The 25,333-nt window shown below is 39.4% G+C and overlaps 1 protein-coding gene across 7 annotated transcripts in view; it reads left to right on the top strand.

Annotated features, from left to right (window-relative positions):
• celf6 (CUGBP Elav-like family member 6) overlaps window positions 1-19,017 on the top strand; it is a 165,894-nt gene extending 146,877 nt beyond the window's left edge. For 5 of the 7 annotated variants that reach the window (XM_077519732.1, XM_077519734.1, XM_077519733.1 and 2 more), the window contains exons 10-13: window positions 10-90; window positions 1,374-1,517; window positions 7,252-7,401; window positions 16,036-19,017. In XM_077519732.1, the coding sequence (XP_077375858.1) occupies window positions 10-90; window positions 1,374-1,517; window positions 7,252-7,379 (353 nt within the window). In that variant the 3' untranslated portion in view covers window positions 7,380-7,401; window positions 16,036-19,017. The remainder of the gene's footprint in view (window positions 1-9; window positions 91-1,373; window positions 1,518-7,251; window positions 7,402-16,035) is intronic. The other 2 variants (XM_077519735.1, XM_077519731.1) reach the window with 1 other exon arrangement.
• The last annotated feature ends 6,316 nt before the right edge of the window (window positions 19,018-25,333 follow it).

Here is a 25,333-nt window from a genome sequence, read left to right as displayed (position 1 = left end):
TTGCAACAGCAGCCTACCCCGCCGCCTATGCGCCAATCAGCCAAGCATTCCCACAGCAACCGACCATCATTCCCCAGCAACAGCGGGAAGGTAAGAGCGGGTGAACGCGCCCACCCAAGATAAAAGGTGATAATTGCTGTGTTCCATTCTAATCTTGCTGTGCTGCTTTGAATTAGCAACGGTAAGGGGAAAGAGAAGGGGGTGGGGTTATGTTGAGAAAGGAAAAAGCTGTCTTGGTGTAGGAAGAAAAAAAAAAGTGAGAAAAAGGCTCTGCAAGAACATTAGTAAGGAGACGAAAGTTACTCTGTCATTATTCAAAAAGCGCACTAATTCACACTCGGACTGCTTAATCAGTCCATTACAATGTATTTAAGTGGTTATAAATATTCATCAGATTAATTATCTGCATGCATAATCATTTAGCGCTATTACTAGAAGAAGCATTCACATGCACACGTACGAACATGCACACGCATACACACACTCACATGGGCCATGGCATCAAATGTAATAAAGCAAAGGATGTGCGCTGATGTTAAATTACTCTTTTTGACATAATTCCTCTGTCTCAATTATTCATCTGTATGATTGTATGTCGGAGACAGCTTAGAGCTGGCATGAATATTCTATGTAGGCGGTACTGTATGAAATGAAGTGCTTCCAAATTCGTCTTTCACAAAAAGTTTGTTTACCACCGTGGGAGTGCATGTGAGGGTCCCAGTCCGGAGTCAAGTGCGCTGCTTGGCTGCAACCAGCTGTTGAATCAATCTCAAAGAATTTTCTGTCTTAAAAAAAAAATCTTGATTTAAAGAAATTGACATCAACGATGGGAGGCTATGGGAACTGTGAGCCAGACATGCTAACAAATCACTTGGCATCACGTTGGACTTCAGTAAACTAGTTGAGTGTGAAACAACAGTACTTCTGTTGGTTTTCGCCAATTACTAAATTGAATCTTGTCTCAGTTAGCCCCAAGCACAACATGAGTAGCCAAATGGGCCAGTTCTAAAAAAATAGCTCACCGCTGATGTACCAAATATATTTTATGTGAAATTGAACGGGATTATTTTCAATAGGGGGAAAAAATGCCATTTTACTTTTTACTTGCACAAATATTTCCAACAAGGTAATTTTAAAGCTCTAATTTGAATACTGTGCTACTGCAATGTCTGTTATCATACTGTCAAAATCTAATATGGGCTGACGCCTAGTCCAAGGTGTACCCCGCCTCTCCAATGTCAACTGGGATAGGATCCTGCTCAAGCTTGACCCCAATGATGATAAGTGCTATAGAAAATGGAAAATGCCTCCTTGTGTGAAAGTGTCCTGTGGATGTCACTCATGTCCTCTGTGCCGTCTCCTCCCTCCACCAGGGCCAGAGGGCTGCAACCTGTTTATTTATCACCTGCCCCAGGAATTCGGTGACGCCGAGCTCATGCAAATGTTTCTCCCTTTTGGCAACGTCATCTCGGCGAAAGTCTTCGTGGACAGAGCGACCAATCAGAGCAAATGTTTCGGTGAGTCCAAAATCAACAGTGGGAGCCGATGTAGGTGGGGGAAACGGTTTTAATGACGCGGCTGTGTTTTGTAATCTTCTCATGCCTCTTGTTTCTTTTCCGCAATTAGCATTAGGTTTTTTTTTTTCCCTTCTTAATTCCCGCCGTCTATCCTAATCAAGCTGCAATTAACATTTCAAAGGTGGTGTTTCGAACCACCGAGCAGGGGGGGGGAGCATCCCGTTATCAATCGACCCTATCAGAGAAGGTTGGTAATGCAGCGATTGGGGAGGGAGGCGAAAATAAGGAATACCATAATGTGTTATAAAGGGTAATTTAATTTTTAACGAACCATGCTAAGGCAGTAAACACACATTTGTAGACAATCTGATAGAATTAAGTTTGATTATGGATATTGAAGAGACTATTAATCAGTTACTGGCGATTTACATTCTGCATTTCTAAAGACCTTCCTACCATTTCTTTCATTAATTCACTTGAGAGCACACATGTTGTGGATATAAAATATCCCATTTCCTCAAATAGTGGTGGCCCGGTCTTGTGGATCTTATAAAGTTTACTTTGACATCATCATGTGGTCATAGCAGACAGAACCTGTAAAGTAAACATGGCAACTGTAAAGCTGACATTTACACTGAAGTTTGAAGGGCAGAATGGAGTTTAGAGCTGAAGAAGAAGCAAAAAAAAAAAAAAAAAAAAGTCCCTACAATCTATGTCAGAGCAGCAACCACTAAAACAAAACAGCTTGTCCAGGAGGTGCAAAATATGAACAATGCATACGGAGGATACATCAGTGTGCCATTTTTCCCCCCTTCACTTTTCGAATACAATCAGCATCCACATTCCCCTCTTCTGGGCCTATTCTACCACCCCTTAGCAACAGCATCCCACTTTGCCCCCTTCTTTCTGCCTCCCCCACAGCAACCAGTTCATCAGGGTGGCGTCGGTGCAGGTGGACTCCACAAGCTTAAAGAGATAATAATAGACTGGTGTGGACCTTGCTGTTGATTCAGTTGGACAGCAGCACCCAGGAGAGAGCGCGCGGAAGACTCCCAGCATCGGCTTTCTTTCAGCATCTCTTCGACATGCTTGTCTATGAGGCGCTCCGCAACCCCAACCCCGTAACCCCCCCGCATCCTTCTCAGGACAGAGCCCCTTCCTTACTGTCTGTCACGCCGCAGGAGAGGACGGCAACCCCGTCAGTCTCAGTCATTAATGAAAATGTCAGGAAAAGGTCTTTGATGGACTGGAGGCTATGATACGAACAAAGTAGGCAAAAAACTGTGTCTAAAAGAAAAAAACAGGAGTTTCAAGAATATTTCTGCTGAATATGTTTGAAGTGGTGAAAGGGCTAAGTGTTAACATGAGTGGCTATTATGTTCAACGGTACACGCGCGTAAGAACGAATAGTAAAGTGAGCTAGAAAGGTTTAAGAACACTGCAGAGAATGAGGCTTTCGAAGTACGCCTATTCATGTCTGAAAGCAGGTGCACTGGTGCAATCTTCTTTCAAAAAAAAAATGTTTTTACAAATGGAACTCTTTTTCCAAGAAAACAATCTTGTTTATCTTATTTATGTAGTCGTTTTCTGTCTACCCCGCCCATGCGATCTTGTCAGGTGGATAGACAAACATATATAAAAAAAAAAATACAAATAAAAATAGTGAACTAATATTTAAAATCTCGTTTTTTGGAGAGATTTTTTTTAAATGTATCACAGTTGATTTAATTAGAGCAGGGGTGTCCAAACTTTTTCATTTGAGGGCCACACAGAAAATCAGAAGGACGCAAGGGCCACATAATGTTATGAAGAGAAATTGTGTTTAGTCTTAAAAATTTTACAAATAATTTCTTTGTGCTTTTGCATATTTAGAAAAATGCTACAGTATATAAACCAATTTATTTGTAATTTGGCAGTAGGGTTTTTATAGTTTTGGAATTTTTCATTTTAATTTTTATTTTGTTTTGAGTTTTTTTTTAAATTTAGTTAGTTTTAATTGGTTTTCAGGGTGGTTCTGTTAGTTTATTTAATTAGTTTTAGTTCTTTAATAAATGCTTAGTTTTAGTTTAGTTAGTTTCAGTATTAGTTTTAGCGTTTTTATGTGTAGTATTGTGCGCAATATTTAAAAAACACCATGGGCGCGACGTCATTATTCCAGTTTATATAAAAATAAATCTACTAAAAATCACATTTAAAATCATTCCCAAAGGCTCATGCATTAAATTAATTACCAAAGACTAAAACGAAGGACATTTTTGCTATAATTATAGTTAGTTTTATTTTAGTTAGTTTTTTAAACATAAAATGTAGTTTCAGTTAGTTTTCGTTTTTTAAAAAGCATCTTCGTTTTTACTTTATTTCGTTAACGCAATTGTTTTTTGAATTTTAGTTTTTTCGTTAGTTTTAGCCAACTAAAATAACCTTTAATAGCACCTGTGTTTTTTTTTTTGACACCCTCCCTTCTTACTTTGACCATCTCCAAACATTTTTGTTTTTATTTTATTTGAACTGAGTCAAATGCCATTTTTAGCATATGTCGCGGGCCACTAAAAAATGGACGGCGGGCCGCAAATGGCCCCCGGGCCGTAGTTTGGACACCACTGAATTAGAGATTGGGAGCATTTAAGTACATTTGCATCTATCAGGTAAAACTGATTGATTGAAACTAATGAAATTGGAGAATAAATCTCAAAATGTATTGAACGTCTATTTCCATGCCTCCTTTTTCGGTTTCTTTCCTCATAGGAATAAGTGAAAAGCCATACTGTCTTTAACATATAGCAGTGATACTTGTTAATTTAATACAGGGATGAATTGCACTTCGATTAATCCCCTAACCCTCAACTGGTCATTTTTATGCGATAGACCTTTACAGTATGAGGTTATTTTGTTATTTGCTTCAAACTCTTTGTTTCCTTAGGATAGTGGATCTTTTATACATGCATTGAAAAAAAATGTATTATCAAAATGAAATATATTAACTATTAAGTGCACGCATCTAAAATAGTATTTTTGTCATACAACTGGTTAGGAACTATGACCCCAGTAGCACTGATGAAAAAACTGTGCCCACTCCAGGCATTTAAAGTTTAAGTTGCCCATCCCTGCTTTAGTAGGTTAAACATGTTTATTTCTTTATTTTTATCATTCAGTTGCACCTCCTCTCAAGCGCTAAACCCTTAAACAGAAGTGATCAGACAAAATAAAGCATTACAGCACCAAAATAAATATGTACTGGCCTAATTATTGATTAATGAACTGATTAATTACGGAAATTGTTAATTAAATCCGTGTTAGCGCAATTCATGAAAACTGTAGAGCGCCACTTACTGCAATTCACTGTCAACTAATTTGCCTTCTCCAGAAGTACAATGTCAGCTGTGGGAAACTGAACTCAGATCCGCACAGACTTCGTCACATTACCCGGCTCAACGCAACACTGCCGTAGATCAGGCATTGAGAACATTCAGAGATTGAATGATCATTTAGCACTATCGAGAATATTAAAGACGGTTATTTTCCTTCGTCATGGAAATGAAGTCAAATGCCATTCATACTTTGTACGACATCAATTCTACAAAGTTAACACTGCAGTATTCTGGTATGCTGATTCCTTTCAGAGATCCCGTCCCAAACAAACGACCCACATGCACCAAATCAGCCCCGAAACTGTCTTGTGAAAACAGCCAATTAAATGATGTCCAGAAATCTTCCAGTAGCTTTACACTTCCTGCCGCCCTCTAACAACACTTTGCCTCCTTCCTCCCCAACTTCCTATCACCTCTTTCTGGCATGAGGATGTAAATGTGAGGTATGGCGATTCATTAAATGCGCTTGCTAGGATCGCAAGTGTGTGTCTGTGTGTGTGTGTGGATAGTGGGGGATTTGGAAAGGTGGGGTGGGGTGGGGGGGGGGATCACTGCCAACTGACAGGCCCTTGCCTGCTCCGTTTGTTTAAAAGGTTTGTAAAAGCAGCAGCCTTATCTCATCCGCACTGACAAAAGCCTGCCCTCTACCCCCAAATTAAATTGGACCCGTAGCAGTGCGATGAAATCAGCTGGCAGGCGGAAAATTCGCGCCGTCAATCACAACTGTGTCTGATAAGAACGGGCACGGAGTCCCGGTGTGGAAACCTGTGCTCTCATTGCGCTGTGACACCCAGGTGATAACTCAGTGCTGCAGGCGTCTACATCCCGTAACCCCACCCCCCACCCGCACGGATCACATCTCATCCCAACCCGGTGCCCTTTACTCACCTGCGAGCTTTGACACGTACGTGGAACATTTACACGACAATCATGGATTTGCAGACAAAACGATCCCCATTCATACTAACCTAGGAAAATGACTGATGACTCTGTCATCTAGTGGATCTACCCCAAAGATTTTACACCTTTTTAATAGACATTTTTTTTGTAGCACTTAATATGTGACTTGAAGATAAATAAATACTGATAATGCATATTCAATGATGTATGTTTTAAATTAGTAATACATTTACACATAATTTTGAAGTAGATTAATTGAAGCGATGAAAAAGTTGAGGAGCCAAAAAAAAGCGAGCTCTTTTTAGGGGGTCGAGCCTGGAAAACCAGCTCTACAAAAACAAACAAAATTCTCATTATTACTAGGAACGGGCGTTGGCGATATTTAAAAAAAGATCGCAATATTGTAAATAAGAGAGCTCCTACTAAAAAAAAAAAAAAAAAAGCACAATATTGTGCTTTTGTACATAACAGCAATGCATATAAACCACAATATTGAGGCACTTACTTGGTAATGTAAGCACACATTGATCGCTTCACAAGCAAATTAGGTTCCACTTCATCTGACAATTAGCATAGATTTGAAACATAGAAGGCCAAAACATCCCTAATGATGTTAAATGGCACTAATAAACTAGCCACTAGAGGGTGCTAGAACTGCACAAATGGAAATCAACCTGACTTTTTGAACAGATGTGTTCCTTTTAAATATTGTGACCATGACGACGCCGATATTGTGGCAGTTTTAATATCACGATATTGCCCTTATCGTGACATCCCTAATCATTACTGTAGTATGTATTGCGTCACACTACTCACAGTGCTCAGTGCTTGTTCTTTCATAGGTTCCCAGGCCTATCACTGCTGACTTTGTGCAAGACTGAACTAGTTGCCAGCCAATCGTAGTGTTGCATACAACTCAAACTCACATTCAGAACTTTGGACAATGTAGAGTCTTCAATGAATATAATATGCATGTGTTTGCGGAAAGAAGCCGGAGTACCCGGAGAAGTGCTATTAAACAGCGAGCAAAGCCACCACTTTGTGGTCAACTGAAGTTAATGAACACTTGGTGAAAATGTGGTTTTAACGATGATATGCTTCTTGCAAATCTCTTTACTATTTAATCTCTTCACACCTTTTTATGTTTGTTTTTTCTTCACTGTTGCGGTTCCACTTTGAGTTTCTAATAGCGCCTTGTGTTTGATCGTATTATCTGCCTTATTAGGCTTTTGTGCTATTTTATGTAATCTTTTCTTAATTCCCAGAATTTCAATTAATGTGCTGAAAAGACAAAACAAAGAGCTATTGTCGTCTCATTGTTGCCAGTTAAAAGGGGCCTCCTTTCAAACACTGTCTCATCTCATCTTCCTCCCATCACCCCTTTCCATCCCTGCCGATATTCCTTTTTCTTCCACTCTCCCATTCCCTTTTGTTCCCCCTCCCGCCCCTCTGTGGTCTCGTCTCAGGCTTTGTGAGTTTTGATAACCCGTCTAGCGCCCAAGCCGCTATCCAAGCCATGAATGGCTTTCAAATAGGCATGAAGAGGCTGAAGGTGCAGCTAAAGCGGCCAAAGGACGCCAACCGACCTTACTGACTGGTCTACAGTCCTGATCAAGGTATGAGGACACCCTTATTAAAACTGTCATCTTAGGTGTCATGCCAATGTCAACCGTGTTGAGCAACCAAATTTAGGCTATGGAGAAAAAAAATAAATACAAATGAAAAAAATCAATATAGTTCTGTCCCCGTGAAAGACTAAATGTTGTGAAATTTGCCCGCTGAAAAGAATCATCGGATCCGTGGGGTTCGGAATCCCATTAACAACTGCGGGATTTGCCAGTGTGAAATTGATGACATCATCAATACCCAACTGTGCATAATTACCTGACAACTGGAGTCACAATCAATGCGAGTTGTCGAGCGGACAAATCCACAAAAGCCGACAGCCCGCACAGAACGTGCAAAGCAAAGCCGCGGTGCTGTTGAAACAGGGCGATTTCACATTACAATGAGGAATTTCAACTTGAATTTGCAATAACGCAACCTGCTTGAAAATAATCACATATGATTTATTTTTTTTTATTTTTTTTGTGGTGGTGGGGGGTTATATGTGGTCTATTGTTTGGCTCAACTGCTACAATATTAACTTAAATGTGCCTACCTAAAAAGTATTGTATGTTATTAGGGTATTTAAGTTATATTTCTCTTTATACAAAAAGGTGGTAACTTTAAGTATCTCAATTCATATCTGACACTTTAAATATCATTGCTAACCAAAACAGTAGCACCAAAATAGTAGGCAAATGGCAGCTATGCATCGTCAGTGCACCTTTCAGGTTAAATATTTTATTCCCTTTGAACACCAATTTCCTTTCCCTTCTTTATTCAGCCTAATTTACACATGAAAAACAAATCATAAATAGTTGTTCTTCCTTCTTAAGCGACACTTCACCCTAATTAGAGTTGTAAATTGTGCACCTTGCCAAACACGTTCCAAAATATTGCTTTCCGCAGACACCAAGCCAAAAAAATACACGTCTTATTGACACCTTGTCCAAAACTTCACTCCTTATAATCATAATAGATATTGTTCTCCTTTTTGACACAGAATTTAACTCTGTACCGTTATTAGAGACTTTGTACCAAAATGTTGCACGTTATTGTAATAGCCACTCAGTTCAAAATTGTGTAACTTTTCCCTAAGATAGATAGATCAAATTTCACACGTTAATTCTAATAGTAGATGCCTGATACAAAATGTCACACCTTACACCTATTTAATCGACTCAAAATTTTGCATCATTCCCTGAATAGACACCTGATCCAAAATGGCTCTTTTTAAAGTCTATTTCAACCTTCAACTAACTTTATCAAACTTTTGCAACAGCTGCTGGCTTTCCAGCCTTCCACACGATCTACATAGTAATGAAGAGAAAGAAAAAAACTATAATAAAACTTCAATGTTGTTTCCCTTTGGTTAAAAAAAAAAAAAAAAGGAAAAAAGAAAAAAAAAAAGTAATAATAAAATAAAACTTTCTTTCATATGATGATAAACTCTAAGGCCATTGTACTCCTCTCTGATACTTAATTTTGGTTGGTGAAATTTTAATTTAAAAAGAAAAAAAAAAAAAAAAGATCAAGCGGTGTTCTCTTCTACCGGGAAGAAGCTACTCATAAATTGTGTTTCTGTGCAGAAAAGATAAACCTAATGCAAAAAATATATATAAATAAATAAGTAAAAAGAAAGAGTGCAGCCCTCACTGTGTGGCCGACCTCATCGCAAACAATGCAAGGCAAATCCAATTACTGTAGACAGGAGGGTTTTTGAAATGTGCATTTCTGCCTTCAGGGTTATCTTTGTGCATATACAAAAAAAAAAAGACGAAAAAACATCAATTCATCCTTTTCAGACCGCAAGTTGTCTGTGAATATGTCCTCGCGACCACAGAGTAGCAAGAAATGACTTTCTCTGGTGATGTGATTATAATTATTTGTCATTTCTATTTAACATGTCAATCCTTTTGTTTGGTGTTTTTGTTGACCTAATCATTGTGGTATGTAGCAATAGTAACAAGAAAAGCGGGTACATTGTGACATAAGGACCATCCCACTGTGTATGTGTGTCTCCTTTTCCAACAACCTGGCAACCCAATTGGCCAATTACAGTGTGAGATGCCCTTGCTTCGCTATAGCCACGCCCATCACGGGGGCCAGCCACGTTGGCGCAGCTGTAAGTTGGCGCCATGGTGTCATTTAACTTCTGATTACATCATGTGGTGGGACTGTGACTGCGTTGCATGACATGAGCGTAGATTCAACACCGTATTCTGTCCGCCGGCGGCTTGTGAAGTGCAATGTAACTGATGACTTTCTTGTAATCTGTTAACGTAACTGCTGCGCTAAACTCGGTCACTGGACAATCTCCGGAAATGGCCTTCATTAACCCTTTTTTTTTGCTGCTGAATGGTGTGCCCTTGTGATGCTTTGACTTTCTCTTGTGAGGTTCATGTATCGGCGGAACTTCCAAAGTTGAGCAATGTTGTGTGATGCCGGGTGACTTCCAAGCAACATTTGTTCCCATAGGAAATAATATAAAGTGAATTAAATTGTCGTAGTGCAGAAAATGTTCTCAGTAATATTTTAAATTTAACTGTAACAAACTTATGTGGTTTAATTCATTCTGGGTAACCATAAAATTATTCAACTCTTCTAAGGGTAGTTAACTAAAATAATGTTGACCAAAACTTAAATAACGTGACACACAATAACGGCACTGTAATGGGTATCGCTCAAGTGAATAGATGTTTGCACATCATCCCACCATATTTTTGGCAACAATCTCTATATTATTATGATACAGACAAGAGTTAAAATTGTTGTTCTATTGAGGATCTATTTGTCCAAACTTTTTCCTCAGAGGGCCGCATACTGAGGATGTTTATATATTCCAGTGTCTTTTGAAAAAATGGCTACCTAAACAGCTTTCCATGAAGCAAATGTTTTAGGATGTTACAAGATTTTGGGGTGGCCAGAGACCCTGCAACCCACAAGAAAAGATCTGTCCCTGCACTGAACAGCAGTCGAATCACTACAATCTCTACATTCACAACAAAAACAAGAACAATCTGTCGAAACTAGTTTTAAAGCACTAATTGTTTAGAAAAGCTCTAGAGTTTACAAAACTAATTTATTAGTAGCAAATGTAATTTTTAGTATATGCCGTGGGCCGGTTAGAATTGGATAATGGCATAGTTTGGACAACCCTGATCTATGACATTTAGATATCATGTGTTTGTGTTGGAAATGATGATCTTGCACATTGCACTTACAGTGCAATCAAAAATTTTACAATTTTTAGTTTTAAATTTAATTGTATTAAATTTTAATTTAATTTATTTTATTTGATTAAAAATGGCATTTTAATTTTTTTATTTTACAGTAGTAATTTTGCAGTAGTAAATATACAGTAGTGTGAGTCAAGATTTGTTTTTACAGGAATTTATATAAGTAATTTATAGTATACAATGAAGACTAAAACTGACTCAATATATTTCAACTTTGAAGAAATTAAAAGTATGCGTATATACCATGCTAAAATGAATTGCAATGACGACAAAAAAAAAAAAAAAAAAAAAAAAAACACTGCAGAGAATGAGGCTTTCTAAGTACGCCTATTCATGTCTGAAAGCAGGTGCACTGGTGCAATTTTCTTTCAAAAAAAAATGTTTTTACAAATGGAACTCTTTTTCCAAAAAAACAATCTTGTTTCAACTCTTTATGTACGTTTTCTGTCTAAACAAAAAAAAATAGTGAACTAATATTTAAAATCTGCAAAACACACTTGGAGTGTCAGTGAATGCTCACTGACGTTAAAGCAGTACAACTGTACGACTTTCGGGGTGTTCGGCATTGGAGGTTCCACCGTGTTTGTTGATGTTTCTCTATATCACTATTTCCTCACGTTCACAGTGTTTCCTCAAGCAAGCTATTATTTGTGTTTTTGTATGAAAGTCTCTGCAAAAAGGACCTTCTTCCAAATGCAATCTACAGCTGTTTAGTGGCGAGATGGGTTGACGCCGAGATGACCCCGCCGTGTTTACGCGGCCAATTAAATCTTGCCGAGAGCGCGGGCAAATGTTGACACGCCACTTCTCGGTGGATTTCCATCTGCGCAGGCCTCGCTCGTGCAAGATTGTTTTGTTTGCCCAACACCAGAATCACTTCTCATTTATTTATTTATGAGGCTGAAAACCGATTACACTGTGGCAACAGAGCAGCTAGCGGCACCGCCTAGCTGCATTAGCCCAAAAATATCACCACCGTGCAGCCATACTGAATGGATCCTGTTGGTAACTGAATGATCCCATTATGTAAATTGTTGTAAATTATTTACATGCCGGCATCAGATTTGCTGCGAAAAAGGTCCTTTCTTTGTAAGTTTTTAGTCTGGCCAGGTCAAACGATAAGTCTAAGTCAATTTGAGTGAGAGTGTGTTCTCTCAAAGGCAGGTGACTCTGCCCTTCCTTTTGTCTAGCCAGTTGCACCCATGGGACTATCTGCACCGGGTGGGGAGGGTCACTGCAGGCGCCTTTGTGGCTCTGAGTACACCTCTTAAGGTTCTCTGAGCCTTTTATGGAGGTGTATACCCAATGTGGCAGAGTGAGGTGCAGTATTCTGCAACAAGTATAGTGGAAGCTCAAAGGTCAAAGCAGTCCAAGACTCCTGATGCTGTTCACATTTTGAAGCAATAATGGCAATTGCAATTCATGTGAATACAAAAAAAACATCTTTCTGAGTCAAAGGGATACAGTATGTATTATGGCAAGACTTCTCTGTCTTAACATGACATTTTCAGTGTTCTCTTACTGATACAGCAATGATTCCCCATAACTTCCACTAACAAAACAACTCAAATTTAGCTCCTCCGTGACATACAAAGCTCGTCTCTCAGTGGAGATGTGCATGTCAACATACCTACTTCTATTTAGATGGGATTTTGCGTGCTTCTTGTGGAATCTTTGAGTTTTCAGACACAGCGCACAGAAAGCGTGACTACGCTCTATTTTCGTCAACAGTGTTAACTCGTGCGCAGTGTAATTCTATGCAGAGGCAGGTTAGACCCAATATTGATAATTTCACAAACAAGCAGAGGGAATGAGAAGGTCTGCATACTTTGATTGGCTCTGATTGTGACTATTCTCTGGTGCAGACCTCACTTTTTCAATCCCGCTAACCTGCACATGTCTGCAGAAGCGGCAAATCCAGGTCAAGAAAGTCGAAACCGCCGTTTGGCTTTAGCTGCAGGTGCGAGTTATTGGACCTAATTTATTTGCTGGTTGAATAGAAGGAACTTTCTGGACCTGTATTTGCCACCTGTGCAGACCTCTGGGGAACTGAAAGGGGAAGGCCTGAGCCGGACTGGGAATAGTCACATCCAACTTCAATGTGGTCCAATCAGAGCAGATCCTCTCATTCCCTTTAAATGCCGAGCACTAGTTGTGCATTTATTCTCAACAAGGTGAAGTGCACATCTAAGCCATGAAGTGGGCACTCTGAGACCGCCCGCCTACCCGGATCCTTATCATTGCACAGTCTAAGATAATGTTTTGAATGACATTAGGAATGCCCGATAATATCGGTGGCCGATAATTATCGGAAATTGTCAACCAATTTGACGTCAAAAAGATAATCCAGATAATAAAGAGATCTGACGAATATTATCGACCAATTTGACATCAGACAGATAAACCAGATAATGAAGAAATCCACTGATAATAATAGACATGCCACGTTGGTCCATCTGTTGTGGTTGTAGTGCAAGTTGTGCCCAACTCCTCAATCCCTCCCCTCCCCTATGGTAGTGTAGCATATTTGTGACATCATAATGCGCGCAACCTTGTGTTCACAGTTGATGCATCATGGCAACATGGCGGTCGCCAGTGTGGGCTTTCTTTACTGTGTCTCCCCAAAACGTTTACTCTCGAGGTTTTTTGTTGCATTTTTAAAAAATGACTTGTTTTGGCAAATTCAAAATGAGTTACCGGTTGTCTTGGAAGCAGAGATATCAATAAAATTCAGCTTCATGGTGCCTTACACAATGTTTCAATGTATTTGTACACGTTAAGACTTATAGTAGGACTCAAAAGTATTTTTATTCAAGTTAATTTTGTAAACATATATCGGCTTACTTACCGGTTACTGACATCGGCACTTTCTAAATTATTGTTTTTCATATCAGTTGAAAATAGCATTGCTGTGCATCCCTACATGACATCCTTAAACAAACAAAACATACGGAGGGAATCAACTTCAGAGTGATCCACTTTTTATAGGAACAAAAGCTAAATAAAAAACATGAGAAGCATTACCATTTAACCCAATTTTAGACACAGTTTGAATTCTGAATTGCATGACCTTTGGAGCAATAAACTTTAGAGGTTGTATGAACTAAGTTGTTCAAATCTAGCAAGGTTTTAGAACTGCAATGTTTTCAGAGAACTTGTTAGCATAGAAACTAAAATAAAACACCATTAGAGCCATTGATCTTGTGCTCTGGTAGACATCCAGCTAGAGTCAGTTGTTGCCTCTAAACCAGAATCCATAATCAGAACCGTTGGCCGTTTGTATGCTGCTAATGGCTGGCCTCGATTTGACTAACATCTAAAAAGCAGATCTATTATGGAATGATAACAAGCTCATTTTACAGGAGGCGGACGGTAGAACAAAGAGTGTCTGGCGGCGGGTTCGCATCGGCGAGTCACGGCCTTTCATGTTCGCTCTTTCGAAGAGCAATTTGCTGTGATATCGCAGCCTTTCTTCACCCGCATCATAGCTCCCAACATATTAGAGATAAACTAGATCTTTTATGTCCAAATCTCCAGCGCATGGATACATTTATCTGTAATGCGTCGACACAAAGGCAGAGCTCTGTCTCATGGGCTGCCTCTGGTGTGGTTGTTGCTGAAATTGCTGTCATTTCTACGAGCGGTTTTGTTGCTCGTTTTAGCCAACAAACAACTGAAAAAAAGTAAAAAGGTGTGCCAGATGTATCGTCCACACAAGGGAATCGCTCACTAGCAAAGAATGTGATACCACCTTTGCTACCTTAAAATGTTCAGCTTGAGCTTTCTTCAAACTTAGCGGGGTACTTAGTACTCCATCACAGACAAGAAAGATTGTTCAGAAAGTGCCACCTCTCCATCTTCTATACCCCTTGCATTCCTTTGTATCATTGGGTAACTGGAGCTTATCCCAGTTAACTTTCGACAAGACCCTGAACTAGTTCAGGTTTAACAATCACAATCAAAAATGATGTGCGGCTTCTTGTTAGATTTACCTGTTACATCGGGTCAATCTCTTACTAAACCAACATCACATTTTTAAGTGTATACTGTACATTGGCAACCAGAACTGTCTTTCAAAACACATACCTCCTCTTCAGACCACAACTCCCTATTTGTTTTGTTTTGAAGAACAAAAGACGTTTCAATAAACCAAGAGCGTCAACTTTGGACAATGACTGTATAGTTTCAACAAATGGCAATGCGTAACAGGTGCCGCTGTGCACAGCCATTTCCTCGTTGATGAATGGTGGTCAGTCGTCCAGTGTTGCGTTCGCCATCGCGCGCACCAACCCCTCCCCCATTCCTCACCCCACCCACCGCACCATCGACTAATAGGTTTAGGCGTATGCCGTTCGGTGACCACACCCACCCATCCCCGTTAAATATTTTCCTAGGCAGAATTTTGTTCACCATCAGGCCAACCAAGTTTTCAGAGTGAAATAATGCATATACTTTCATTCGGGCTTGAACATTAACTCATTCACTCCCAGCCATTTTCACAGACGCAGTCCCGTTCGCTCCCGGCTGTTTTACTGGATTTTGACTGATTTTGCAAGGCCCACAGAATATTGTGTTCTATTGCTATAAAAGCCTGGAACCTACCAAAAGAAAGATTAAAGTCTCTTCTTTCATCAGGAAAAAAAGTATGTTTCTATCTGTTTCCATTTTGCAGCAATTAGCATTAGAAGAGAGCTAAGTTTAATCAGTTTTCACAAATTATTTAAAATTGTAAGTAATTGAGCTTTTTTTCTAGATGGCCCTGGTTGATCTCCTTTGCTCTGCTGCCACCAGCTGACCGTTTATGTAATAACTACCATTTCTGCAACCGTTCTTTGCAGTTGAGAGGCTGCATCAAAGCCTTCTGTATGCTCTAAGCATAAAAAAACAAAAACATGTAAATATGTCTTTGGGACACTTAGAACATTAAAAAACAAACATATTTACACGTTATTGGGAGCAAATGAGTTAAAAACAAGTCACATTAAACATTTCAAAACAAAACATACTACCTACAATTGGAGGGGACAATGTGATTCTGTACGCTTTCATGAAGACAAACCAATTTTCTAATTTGAGTTTCGGAAAACCTGACAGTAAACTCATCTTTAAATGTATCAATCAACTCCATTTGAAACTTTAACGTCACTGGACTTTTGTTGGACCCCAATTCCTTACCAAGTCCCTCTAAAGGAGCCACGATTGGATCAGGGTTTAGATGTGATTGGTTAAAAAGAATCTACACAGTGCCTGAAGCGCACTTATTCCTGGATTTGATTGACATGTATGACTAATTTAATCTTTTTTTTTTCTTTTTTTTTACCCCATCTGTTCATCATGTTGTTGGCAATGCCTGTCAGTCAACCTGTGTGATGACTTCTTCGCTCTCTCCCGCTGTGTGTGTCGCAGGATGAAGGGCCCCAACACCTTATTTCCACAAGTGCAGTCAAAGTACAAAGACTCCTTGCTCTGCTACATATCACGACGGACAGGTGGTCCCTTGATCCTGCTGGTATCCCACTGGAAGATTGGGTGACTGAGTGAAGGATCCCAAAGTTTTTTTTGTTGTCCCCGCCAACCCCCTTTTTTTCGAAAATGCCTTTTTTGTCTCATTTATCCCTTTTTCTTTTTCTTTTTTTTTTTAATTGAATTTTTTGCTTTGGCAACCGTTGGAAGCAGAATTTTTGCAAAGACCAACTTTTTTGCTGCTCTTTTTTAGACATGATGGGTTGAAAAGAAGAAAGACATTTATAGACTCATTATGCTCCAAGCATGCATACCATCAACACGCATACAGACAAGATGATATAGCGAATGGAAATAACAAAAAAAAAAAAACAAAAAAAAAGACAAGTTGTACATAAGTGCAAATGCCAATTTCAAGTACTGACGCAAACACGCATACACGCAAACACACGCGTACACACACCAGCCTGCTGCCATTTTGGTTTTTGTGCCTACACAGACGTTATGTGCTCTGTGAAAGGACCGAGCACTGGAAGGATGACGACAAAGAAGAGGAAGAATCCAGGATAATTTACATGCATCATTCCTTAGGAAATAGGGACCAAAGGACTAAAAAAAAAAAAAAAAAAAAAAAAAAAAAAAAAAAAAAAAAAAAAAAAACGCTTTTTAAAAGAATATAAATATATAAATATATAAATATATATTTAAAAAAAACTCATACCTTGTAGCTACAAGTATTACTCTTAGTCAAAAAAGGAACAAAAAAAATCTTTAAATCAATATCCAGTGGCCTACTGTAATAGAAAATGGACTTCATATATAGAAAAAAATGGAATTGTAGCGTAGGGGCTGATTTTTGTTTGCTCTGGATGCTAATCGGGCACCACGTTGTATCATAGTGAAGTAGGTTTAAAAAAAAAAAAAAATGTAGATTTTCTCATTTTTCCTGTTGTTAAAAAAAATACTTGAAGTTGCAAAATAAGGGACAAGAAAAAGTGAACATTGGACAATGCTGTCTTCGCCACTGGATATAGCGTTCATTACGATGTCCGAGGCACCACAAAAGAAGAGACTGCTTCCCAGAAAGGGCAAAGACTGAATTTACTCGTGCCTGCGCTGGACAGAGTGCAGACACTCAAGGCTTCTTCCTTAGCCTTTACGTTCAAGCGACAATCCACTGTAAAAGACCAAGCAACACGGACCCCCGGGGCGTCTTTTCGATTTTTTTTCTCTGACCTTTTTGTATTGCGCAACGTGAAAAGCAAAGTGGTTCAATGGAGGGTGGTGAATACAAGCATTTTTAGGGAACAGAACAGAAAAGCTACTGAAACTGCCAGAAGAATGAAACTTAAAGTCACGTTTCCACCAGGTGGTATAGTTTAGTTTGCCACGGTATGGTTCCGTAAACCCTGACCAGGCTTCAATAGTAACGAGGTAGGGTGTAATCTGTCAATTTTCTAATGCTCATCTTATTCTGTCCTAGCTAGAGTGATTAGAGTCGCTGTTTAACCAGGACAGCCCCAGTTTTAAGCCACAAGGAAAGGATCAAGTTAAGATTTAACCTGATCCTTTTGGCAGCCACAAAGTCCACCATTCTAAAGTGTCTAATTTTGCCAAACAAATTATGGTACAGTGCTGTGTACCGACAGATTTTCAAACAATGATTTGTCTGCCTTTTTATTTTCCTGTTGGCTGTTCTGTATAAACAACATAGACATGTAATGTGGTGAATGGTGACCACAAAACTTCCTAGGTTGTATCAGAGGCCCAGCTATGATGATGTGTGGAAATCAATTCCAGGAAGGTGAGCCAAACGCAAACTTGACCCTTACATCTCCCACTGCCGTTTGCTTTTAATAATGTTGGGTTGTTTGTAAAAATGCACATGATTGCAATAATATATCCCGCGTTTGCTGGGTTGTGGGTAACAAGCAGAGATGTGGTTATTTTATCACAGCTGTTTGCTGTGCAAGTGGGACAGAGAACGCAAAAAAAAAAAAAAAAACTGTCTCGCTCCATCTTACATGAGCGTACCAAAGTTATCACAGTGACACCCCTAGAAAAAGATACTCAAAAGAAGGACACAGCCACAAAAACAATAAAATTCATACCAAAATGCACTGAACCATACCGCTTGATGGAAACACGACTAAGAGTTGTATAGTTGTGTCCGACATCCCCTGAACAACATCAAATAGTGTTATTATATGAACAACTACCTATAGATGTAAGACATAAGACCAACGCAATTACACAATATCATGGACATTCCACTGTGAACACGTTCCTTGACCTATACTTTCTTGGTAACAATCAAATCCATATAGATTCCAGAAAAGACGAGGACACACTCCTTCATAAAAGGTTGACTTGTAAATTAGCTCTGGCTCTGAACGTTCCCCCAATTTGCTCGTTTGGAACGCTGCAACGATCTGATCCCAACAGCAGTGGATGGTAGGCAGTAAGAAGAACGGAGGCGGGGGAAGTAAACATCCTTCAAAGTAATGCTTCTAGGATGAAGCCCAAACACTATAAAAATAGAAGGTGTAACCAAGCTCCTGGTGACAAGCACCATATATCTGTGCTGTGTTCCAAAAATGGGGGTAGGATTAAAAGCTTCAGTCTGTTAGCCTATCCAAACAGTCTGAGTATTAAATCCCATTTTCTATCAAGAGAAAAGCAACTAAACCAGATTTATTGCAAATACCTGACAAACGATGTACTACACATTTGTAAATTCATTGTGATAAAGCACAAGTTGCCAAGATAGTGTCAAAACCCCATCCCTGAGTTGTGCTCATATTATTGAACTCAACGTCTGTTCATACTACTGCTCAATTACTCAATCCTTTATAATCCAATATTGCACTGTAATCACCAGCTTTTATCCAGCAACAGTTCAAAAAAGAAGAAAATTACCGGGACCAAATGTGGGCAGAAACCTCCTTGGATGACAGAGGAAAGATTAGCCAAAATTATGTTTGTGCCTAGCCCCACATTGGAGGGTCCGTTGACAGCGGACCTGGTATTTGAAACACTGCCAAAATCTCCCCAAAGACAAGAAAGCAGATGTGGTACAGAATGTTTTCATGTCATGGCTCAAATCGGTTTATACTGCCTATGAAGTTTTTACAAAGTTCCAGCAAAAATTTTAAGAAGAGAATATGGGATTGTAGTGCATCTTTAAACGCATACAAATGATCGTTTTTCAACTACGGAGGTCACAGTCAAACTAGGATGCCATATTTTTCTTCAAATTCAAAATGATTGAGTCATCTACATCAAACACTAAACCTCAAATGGACAGATCCTATTTTCCCCCTAAAAAAAGTACAACCTAACAAACAAAATGCCTAAGTGATACCTTGTACTCTCTGCAGTTGAAAGAACAAACATCCCTGCCCACAATATGAGGAAATATGGTACTATTACTCTTCTCACCTCTGTCTTTGATTTGCTATCAGGTGCATTCATGAAGCAAAGAGTCAGTCAAAACAAAGCGGTGCTTCTTGAGAGGCAGAACTAATTGATGGCAAATCTAATGTTCCATAAGCAATGAAATTCCCTGCGCTCATCTTGGCCTCACATTGCCGCGCACGCCGTAAGCGGATAAGGAAACCTCGCACAACTACTCTCGCGGGGTCGTTACCAGATGCTGTTCTAGTTCCCAGTGGCAAGTTGCGTGCCCAGGTGAACCGACACCCACGCTAGCTTATCATGCTGCTGACTAACCAGTGCTGAATTTACGACATGTAATATCCTACAGCAAGGTGAAATTAAACTGTTAGATGGGCAAGCTGGAAACTTTCAACAAAGAGAGTGTGTATTACATTTGCCCCTCGAGTAGTAAAAACAAAGAGCCATGTAGCTCTCCCCCAAACAAGTTTGTGTTCAAACAAGTTTACAGTCTGAACCAAACTGACTCTTAACCTTGAGGCCATTATACCCAATTAGAACCCTGAAGAAAGCCACTCTCTTAAAAAAAAAACTCTTCTAAACTATTTAACAGGCTTATGTAGCCCTGTGGATAAAATTTAATCTGAATGATGTGGCAAATAGCCCACAAAGCCCACATGACTAGAGCTGGGAAAAAATGTCTGTACATCGGTACGTCATTGATGAATGCCCGCCTTTCGGCAAGATCTTTCATATTTTTGGCGAGTGCTTTACGATGCGAAGCTTCGAAAAAATACATGGCCTGAACACCGACTGAAGCAGGTTTACGTCCGTTGAGCCGAGTCACTCAGTACCGACAGTCCTTCTCAGTCTGTGTATTTTTCAATGAGGGGCTGATGTAAAGACTGTTTTTGCTAAGCTCTGGATATTTTTAAAAACATCAAAACCAAATCGACCATGGTGCATATTGTAAGGCTTCAACACTGAAATAGGGTTTTTAGTGTCAGGATCATGACAAGGTTAAAGTTGGTGCTACAGCTAAAAAGGGAATACAGATCCTTCTATCTGAACTACAGACCTTTAGTTGGAGCTTTGCGAGCTGTACAGTGTATTGTTGGTCATTTCCCCAACTCCCTGGCAAAAAGTTCAAAGTCATTGGTCCAGACTATTATTTGGATCATCACCAAAATGTACATTCTTGTTCATTAGATTATCGCCCGTACACTCACAAATGAAAAAGATACCAAATATTGGTTAGCTCATCGTGACTTAAAAAAAAAATGTTGTTTCCAAAATGCAATAAGTGCACCTTTAGACTTTGAGATCCTCTGCACCTAATGTGGTGATGTGCTTGTCTACCAATTTCCAACACGAAGCCTAAAATAGAGATTGTCAGGGAAAGGAAGTGAAATGTAATTGACTGAAAGCGTAGAGATAATTAAGGCAACCTGTTGGACAGGAGGGAAGAAATTAATGCTTCTCATTTAAGACAGAGCTTTTCCGTCATCTCAATCCAGCTGGGACAGCAACACTGCTGTGGAAATGGGATTTTGGAGATGGAAATAGGCACTGAGTGGTGGTAGTCGGGAGGGAGGACTGATACCTGAAAACTCCACAAAATCACTCCTGATACTCAGGGCATCAGGCACGATGATGTCATGATTAGTGGAGAGGTTCAGAGCCTCGCCTTACCACCTCATCCTGAGATAGAAGATCACATTCCGTCTATGGGATAGTGCGCTTACAGGCCGATGAAGTACCAAATTCCTATCAACCAATCACAAGAGTAACAAGAAACAAAAGCATAGTCTAAGCCAATAATGCACAGAAGTCGCTCGGGATGTACGATCATGTTTGACTCGGAACAATAATGACCAATTTTTGTGTTATAACTTTCTGTAAATAGCCTATAAAATACAAACATTAGAGAGATTGTACAGTAGTGTGCTTTGAGAATCCCCGCTCTCTGGTACAATGATGTCACTTGATACAACACAGCAGTGCTGAGATCTGCGAGTCATTTTTCACTCCCTCATGTTTTCAATTTGTCTTACTCTTCCAAGTGCTGAGAGAGTAGACAAAGAATTTCCTTTGGTTGAGTAAAGTTATCTATCATAACAAATAGAAGGTGTTTCCACCAGGCAGTTCAGATCGCCATGGTTCAATTCCAATCGATAGACTTGAGTTTTCACTGTGGCATGAGTCGGCAGACTGGTAGTTTTAGTTGCGGCAGCGAAGATGGTGGACCAAAAGGACCGCAGGCATACTGTATTTTATTTCACCTTTTACAAGTGTACCGAAGCGTACTAAAGCCGGACAGCTCTGGTTGGATATGTTGGGAACCTTTACAATGCAGGGTGAGGTCTTGCACCCCAACCTAAACTGGACTGTACTGCTTGGTGAAAACAAGGAGATGGTCACAATGAATCATGGGAGGTACTAGTTGTGGAAAATGATACCAGAACTCCAGATCATGTTCTTAATCTGCTTTGAAACATTACAGAGCAGTAATGGACCTAAGATAAGTGGCACATGGAAGAAGGGGACGAAGTCGTTGACCAGTTATCGAATAAACATGTCGCCTTCCATGATTCTTGACCACACTGCTGCCACATCTCTCTTGTACATACAATATAGCTTATTTTTCAATTTTGTTCAGCCTTCTTTATGGGCTTGGTACAATATCTCATGTTGAAAAGTTAAAAAAATAAAAAAATAAAACTAAATAATATATTTCAGTCAAATAAAGAGAAGCAACCTATGGAATAATTAAAAAAAAAAAATAGATAATACAATTTTATTTCTTGTACAGTGATTCACAAGGATTTTATACTCATGTTGGAAAATTGGTGATTTCTCCAATGTTTTCCAAAGCTGGGATGGGCTCATTATCATGAAGTTTATTATGATGTTTTTTTTTATTTACTGTATTTATATTTTTCAGGCTGCATATGTAACAAAAACAAACAAAAAAAAAAAGCAAAAAAAAAAAAAATCCTTAAGAGATTCCGCATGCTGACAGCTTTTGGATAATAATAAACTGGACAAAATGCACTTATGGTACTGGTCATGTGGAATCGAGGAGGAAGTCCAACAAACTCTTGATTATGTCACTTTTGGGGACCCTGCAGACTTGTCATCCAATAAGCAACATTTTGTCCTTTATTGGAAAAATAATGTTAAGCAGTTTTCCACACCAATTAATCACTTTTGACCCTTGTTATAGACGTTTTAATTTAAAACTGGCCCTCGGTCAAAAAGGGTCCCCGAAAGGCAACAAAGTCAAGAAAACCCACCAACGTCATCAAATCAAAACCTGTGCTGTAATCTTTTATTTAAGCTATGGCTAAAATACCCTTGTTTGATTATGTTTCATTTCTTAAGGGCTGGTGGTTTTTCACGTCTCTGGACTCCATCTACTCTGTGTTTACATTCTTGTTTTGTCATATTTTGCGGCGAGGGTTTTTGCCTCCCAACCGCAGTCCACTGGAGATGGTGATTTGCCAATGTGATGAGGGAATTCTGCCTTAAACCCAGCCTATTCCCTTTCTCTCTCGCGGTACTACCTGTGAACACTGCTTGGACACCCTGTATTGTAAAAAAAAAATGGGGACATACCAAATCCCAAGAGTCGAGGAAAAAAAAAAAAGAAACCCTGCTGTTTAATTTACCTCAAGGCCATTCGTTGCATGAATGAGAACGTCTCAATCGTCATTGGTTACAAGGACCAAAATGTAGAACTCAGAAGACTGATCGGTTTGTGCCAACTGAGAATCCAGTCAGAGCCTTCAGAGAAGTCACACTGAGTCATGAGAAATGTTTGCCTCATGGATTTTTCTATCACGAGTCATTCCCAGCTTTGCCGTCTAATCCTGGTCATTCGCTCCCATGTATTTATTCAAATTAGCAATGAATGAAACAGGTATTATTCCATGACTCGAACCAACTGGCATAACATTTTTTCATTTATTTTTGAAACAGAGATGTAATTTGAATTAATGTTGGCTCGGGTCCAATCCCCCTGGTTTTGGAGTGATATCCTCCCCATAGTGCTCCTGAACGCTGTAGTTCTCTAGTTCATTATATTCTGCTTAGACTAAAATAAAGCACAGTCCTGTAGAAAAACGATCATGCGCTTCGTCCTTTTCATTCCTTCATATTGCAGAGCTTGTAATGCTGCGGGTATACTGTAAATGTGGTTACTGGCCCAATCATTTGGCTGATGATACAAGCAGAGCAGCGCATTGAGTCTGAATATACTCTGTAAATAGAAACTATAGCCACGTTCAAGGAGGCCATCAGAGGATTCAACAGAAAGTTCTTGGGGAAAAAAAAAACAAACAACAACAGTTATCTGATCATCTCTACCTTTGGTCATATTGAGTATATTTATGACAAGGAATTGAAGGATTTATTATGTTTATAGTTGTACTTTTTCAGTATGTTGTTGACGCAACTGCAAATTGTAATAAAGGTTGACAACAAAAACAAAGATGAAGCAGAGAAAATGTTTGCATTTTAGGCTGTTATTTGACTTGCCATAATGACAACCGTAGCACTTTTTTTTTTTCTACAGTCTCCACCACATTGAATATTTCTACCTAATGCCACGTTTTTATCATCAAAAGAATGATTGTTTGGCTTGCGTGCTCCACTTACTGGGATGACCCAAAGAAAAATGATGTGTTGTCTGGCGAGCCTCATAACATTTATCATACATGTCAGACATGTCATTGCTTTATCTAACACAGCCAAATACCAAATCAGATGAGATGGTTAGTAGAAAATCATCGAAAAAGGGTGACAAAAAAAAAGCATAATAAATGGAAGGAGAGCAGAATGAATGGATCTTCATCTCTTGTTATTGAGGCATTACCACAGAACCGAAAACCTGGTGCAAAAGGGTGTCAGTGGTCCCCACCACATAACAAGCGGGAGGTCAATTGATTAATTATGCTGCATTTTATTGATGTAGACTGCATGGCAAAGGAGAGTAAAGGTCACATTGAAAGCTTTTGTTTAGTTTCCATTAAATGGCCCTTTGTCTTGTCCGCAATCATTATTCCCAATATTTAACATTTAAAGCAGAGGTTACGGAGGGAGACAAGCCGGCATGTTCCTGATTTTGCCATGCATATTTGGCAACTGTCGACCAACCAAAGAAAGTCATCAAGTGTAAGATTCTAATTTAGCTACATGTGATCATTGTTCAATTCATTCCCCCATAGTAAATCAAAGATATCGTTAAATGCCTGTTCTTTGTTTAGAGTAGATATTCCACCTCATGCCCAAGTAAGTCAGGTTAGGTCAGTGCTTCTCGAATAGTGGGCCCCAGGGGGCGCGAGGCTTCGTCAAAGGGGGGCGCGTTTGACATAGGGGAACATGCTTTTTTTTTTTTTTTTTTTTTTTTTTTTTTTTTTTTTTAAACTGTCTTAAAATAAAGTGCAATTGCACCTCCACTACATTAGGGGCAGTGGCGATCTCATTGGCAGAGTGTGCGCAGGGAGCATTCTCTGGGTGGTGTCGGGTTTTTGTTTGCACTGAGCATGCGCACTTTGCACACAGCACATAGTATATGAAGTGTAGGCACGAAGTGTAGCAGACCCATCAAGTGACACCAAGAAAAAAATATTTAACAGGGATGAGAAGACAGGCGGAGAGAGACGGAGATAAAGAGACAAACGAAAGTCGCCCGAAAGCTAAGCCGAGGAAATATGACGAAGTGTATGGGGGGGCGCAAGATGTTTTCTTCTTCCTAGAAAATAATTGAGAAGCACTGGGTTAGGTAAACCTGAACAGGAGAAACTTTCCAGGTGTAAAGACTTGAAGCTAATCTTCTGTATCA

The sequence above is a fragment of the Festucalex cinctus genome, chromosome 4 (assembly GCF_051991245.1).
Source record: "Festucalex cinctus isolate MCC-2025b chromosome 4, RoL_Fcin_1.0, whole genome shotgun sequence".
NCBI classification, from domain to species: Eukaryota; Metazoa; Chordata; class Actinopteri; order Syngnathiformes; family Syngnathidae; genus Festucalex; species Festucalex cinctus.
This window is presented reverse-complemented; position numbering and strand designations above follow the sequence as displayed.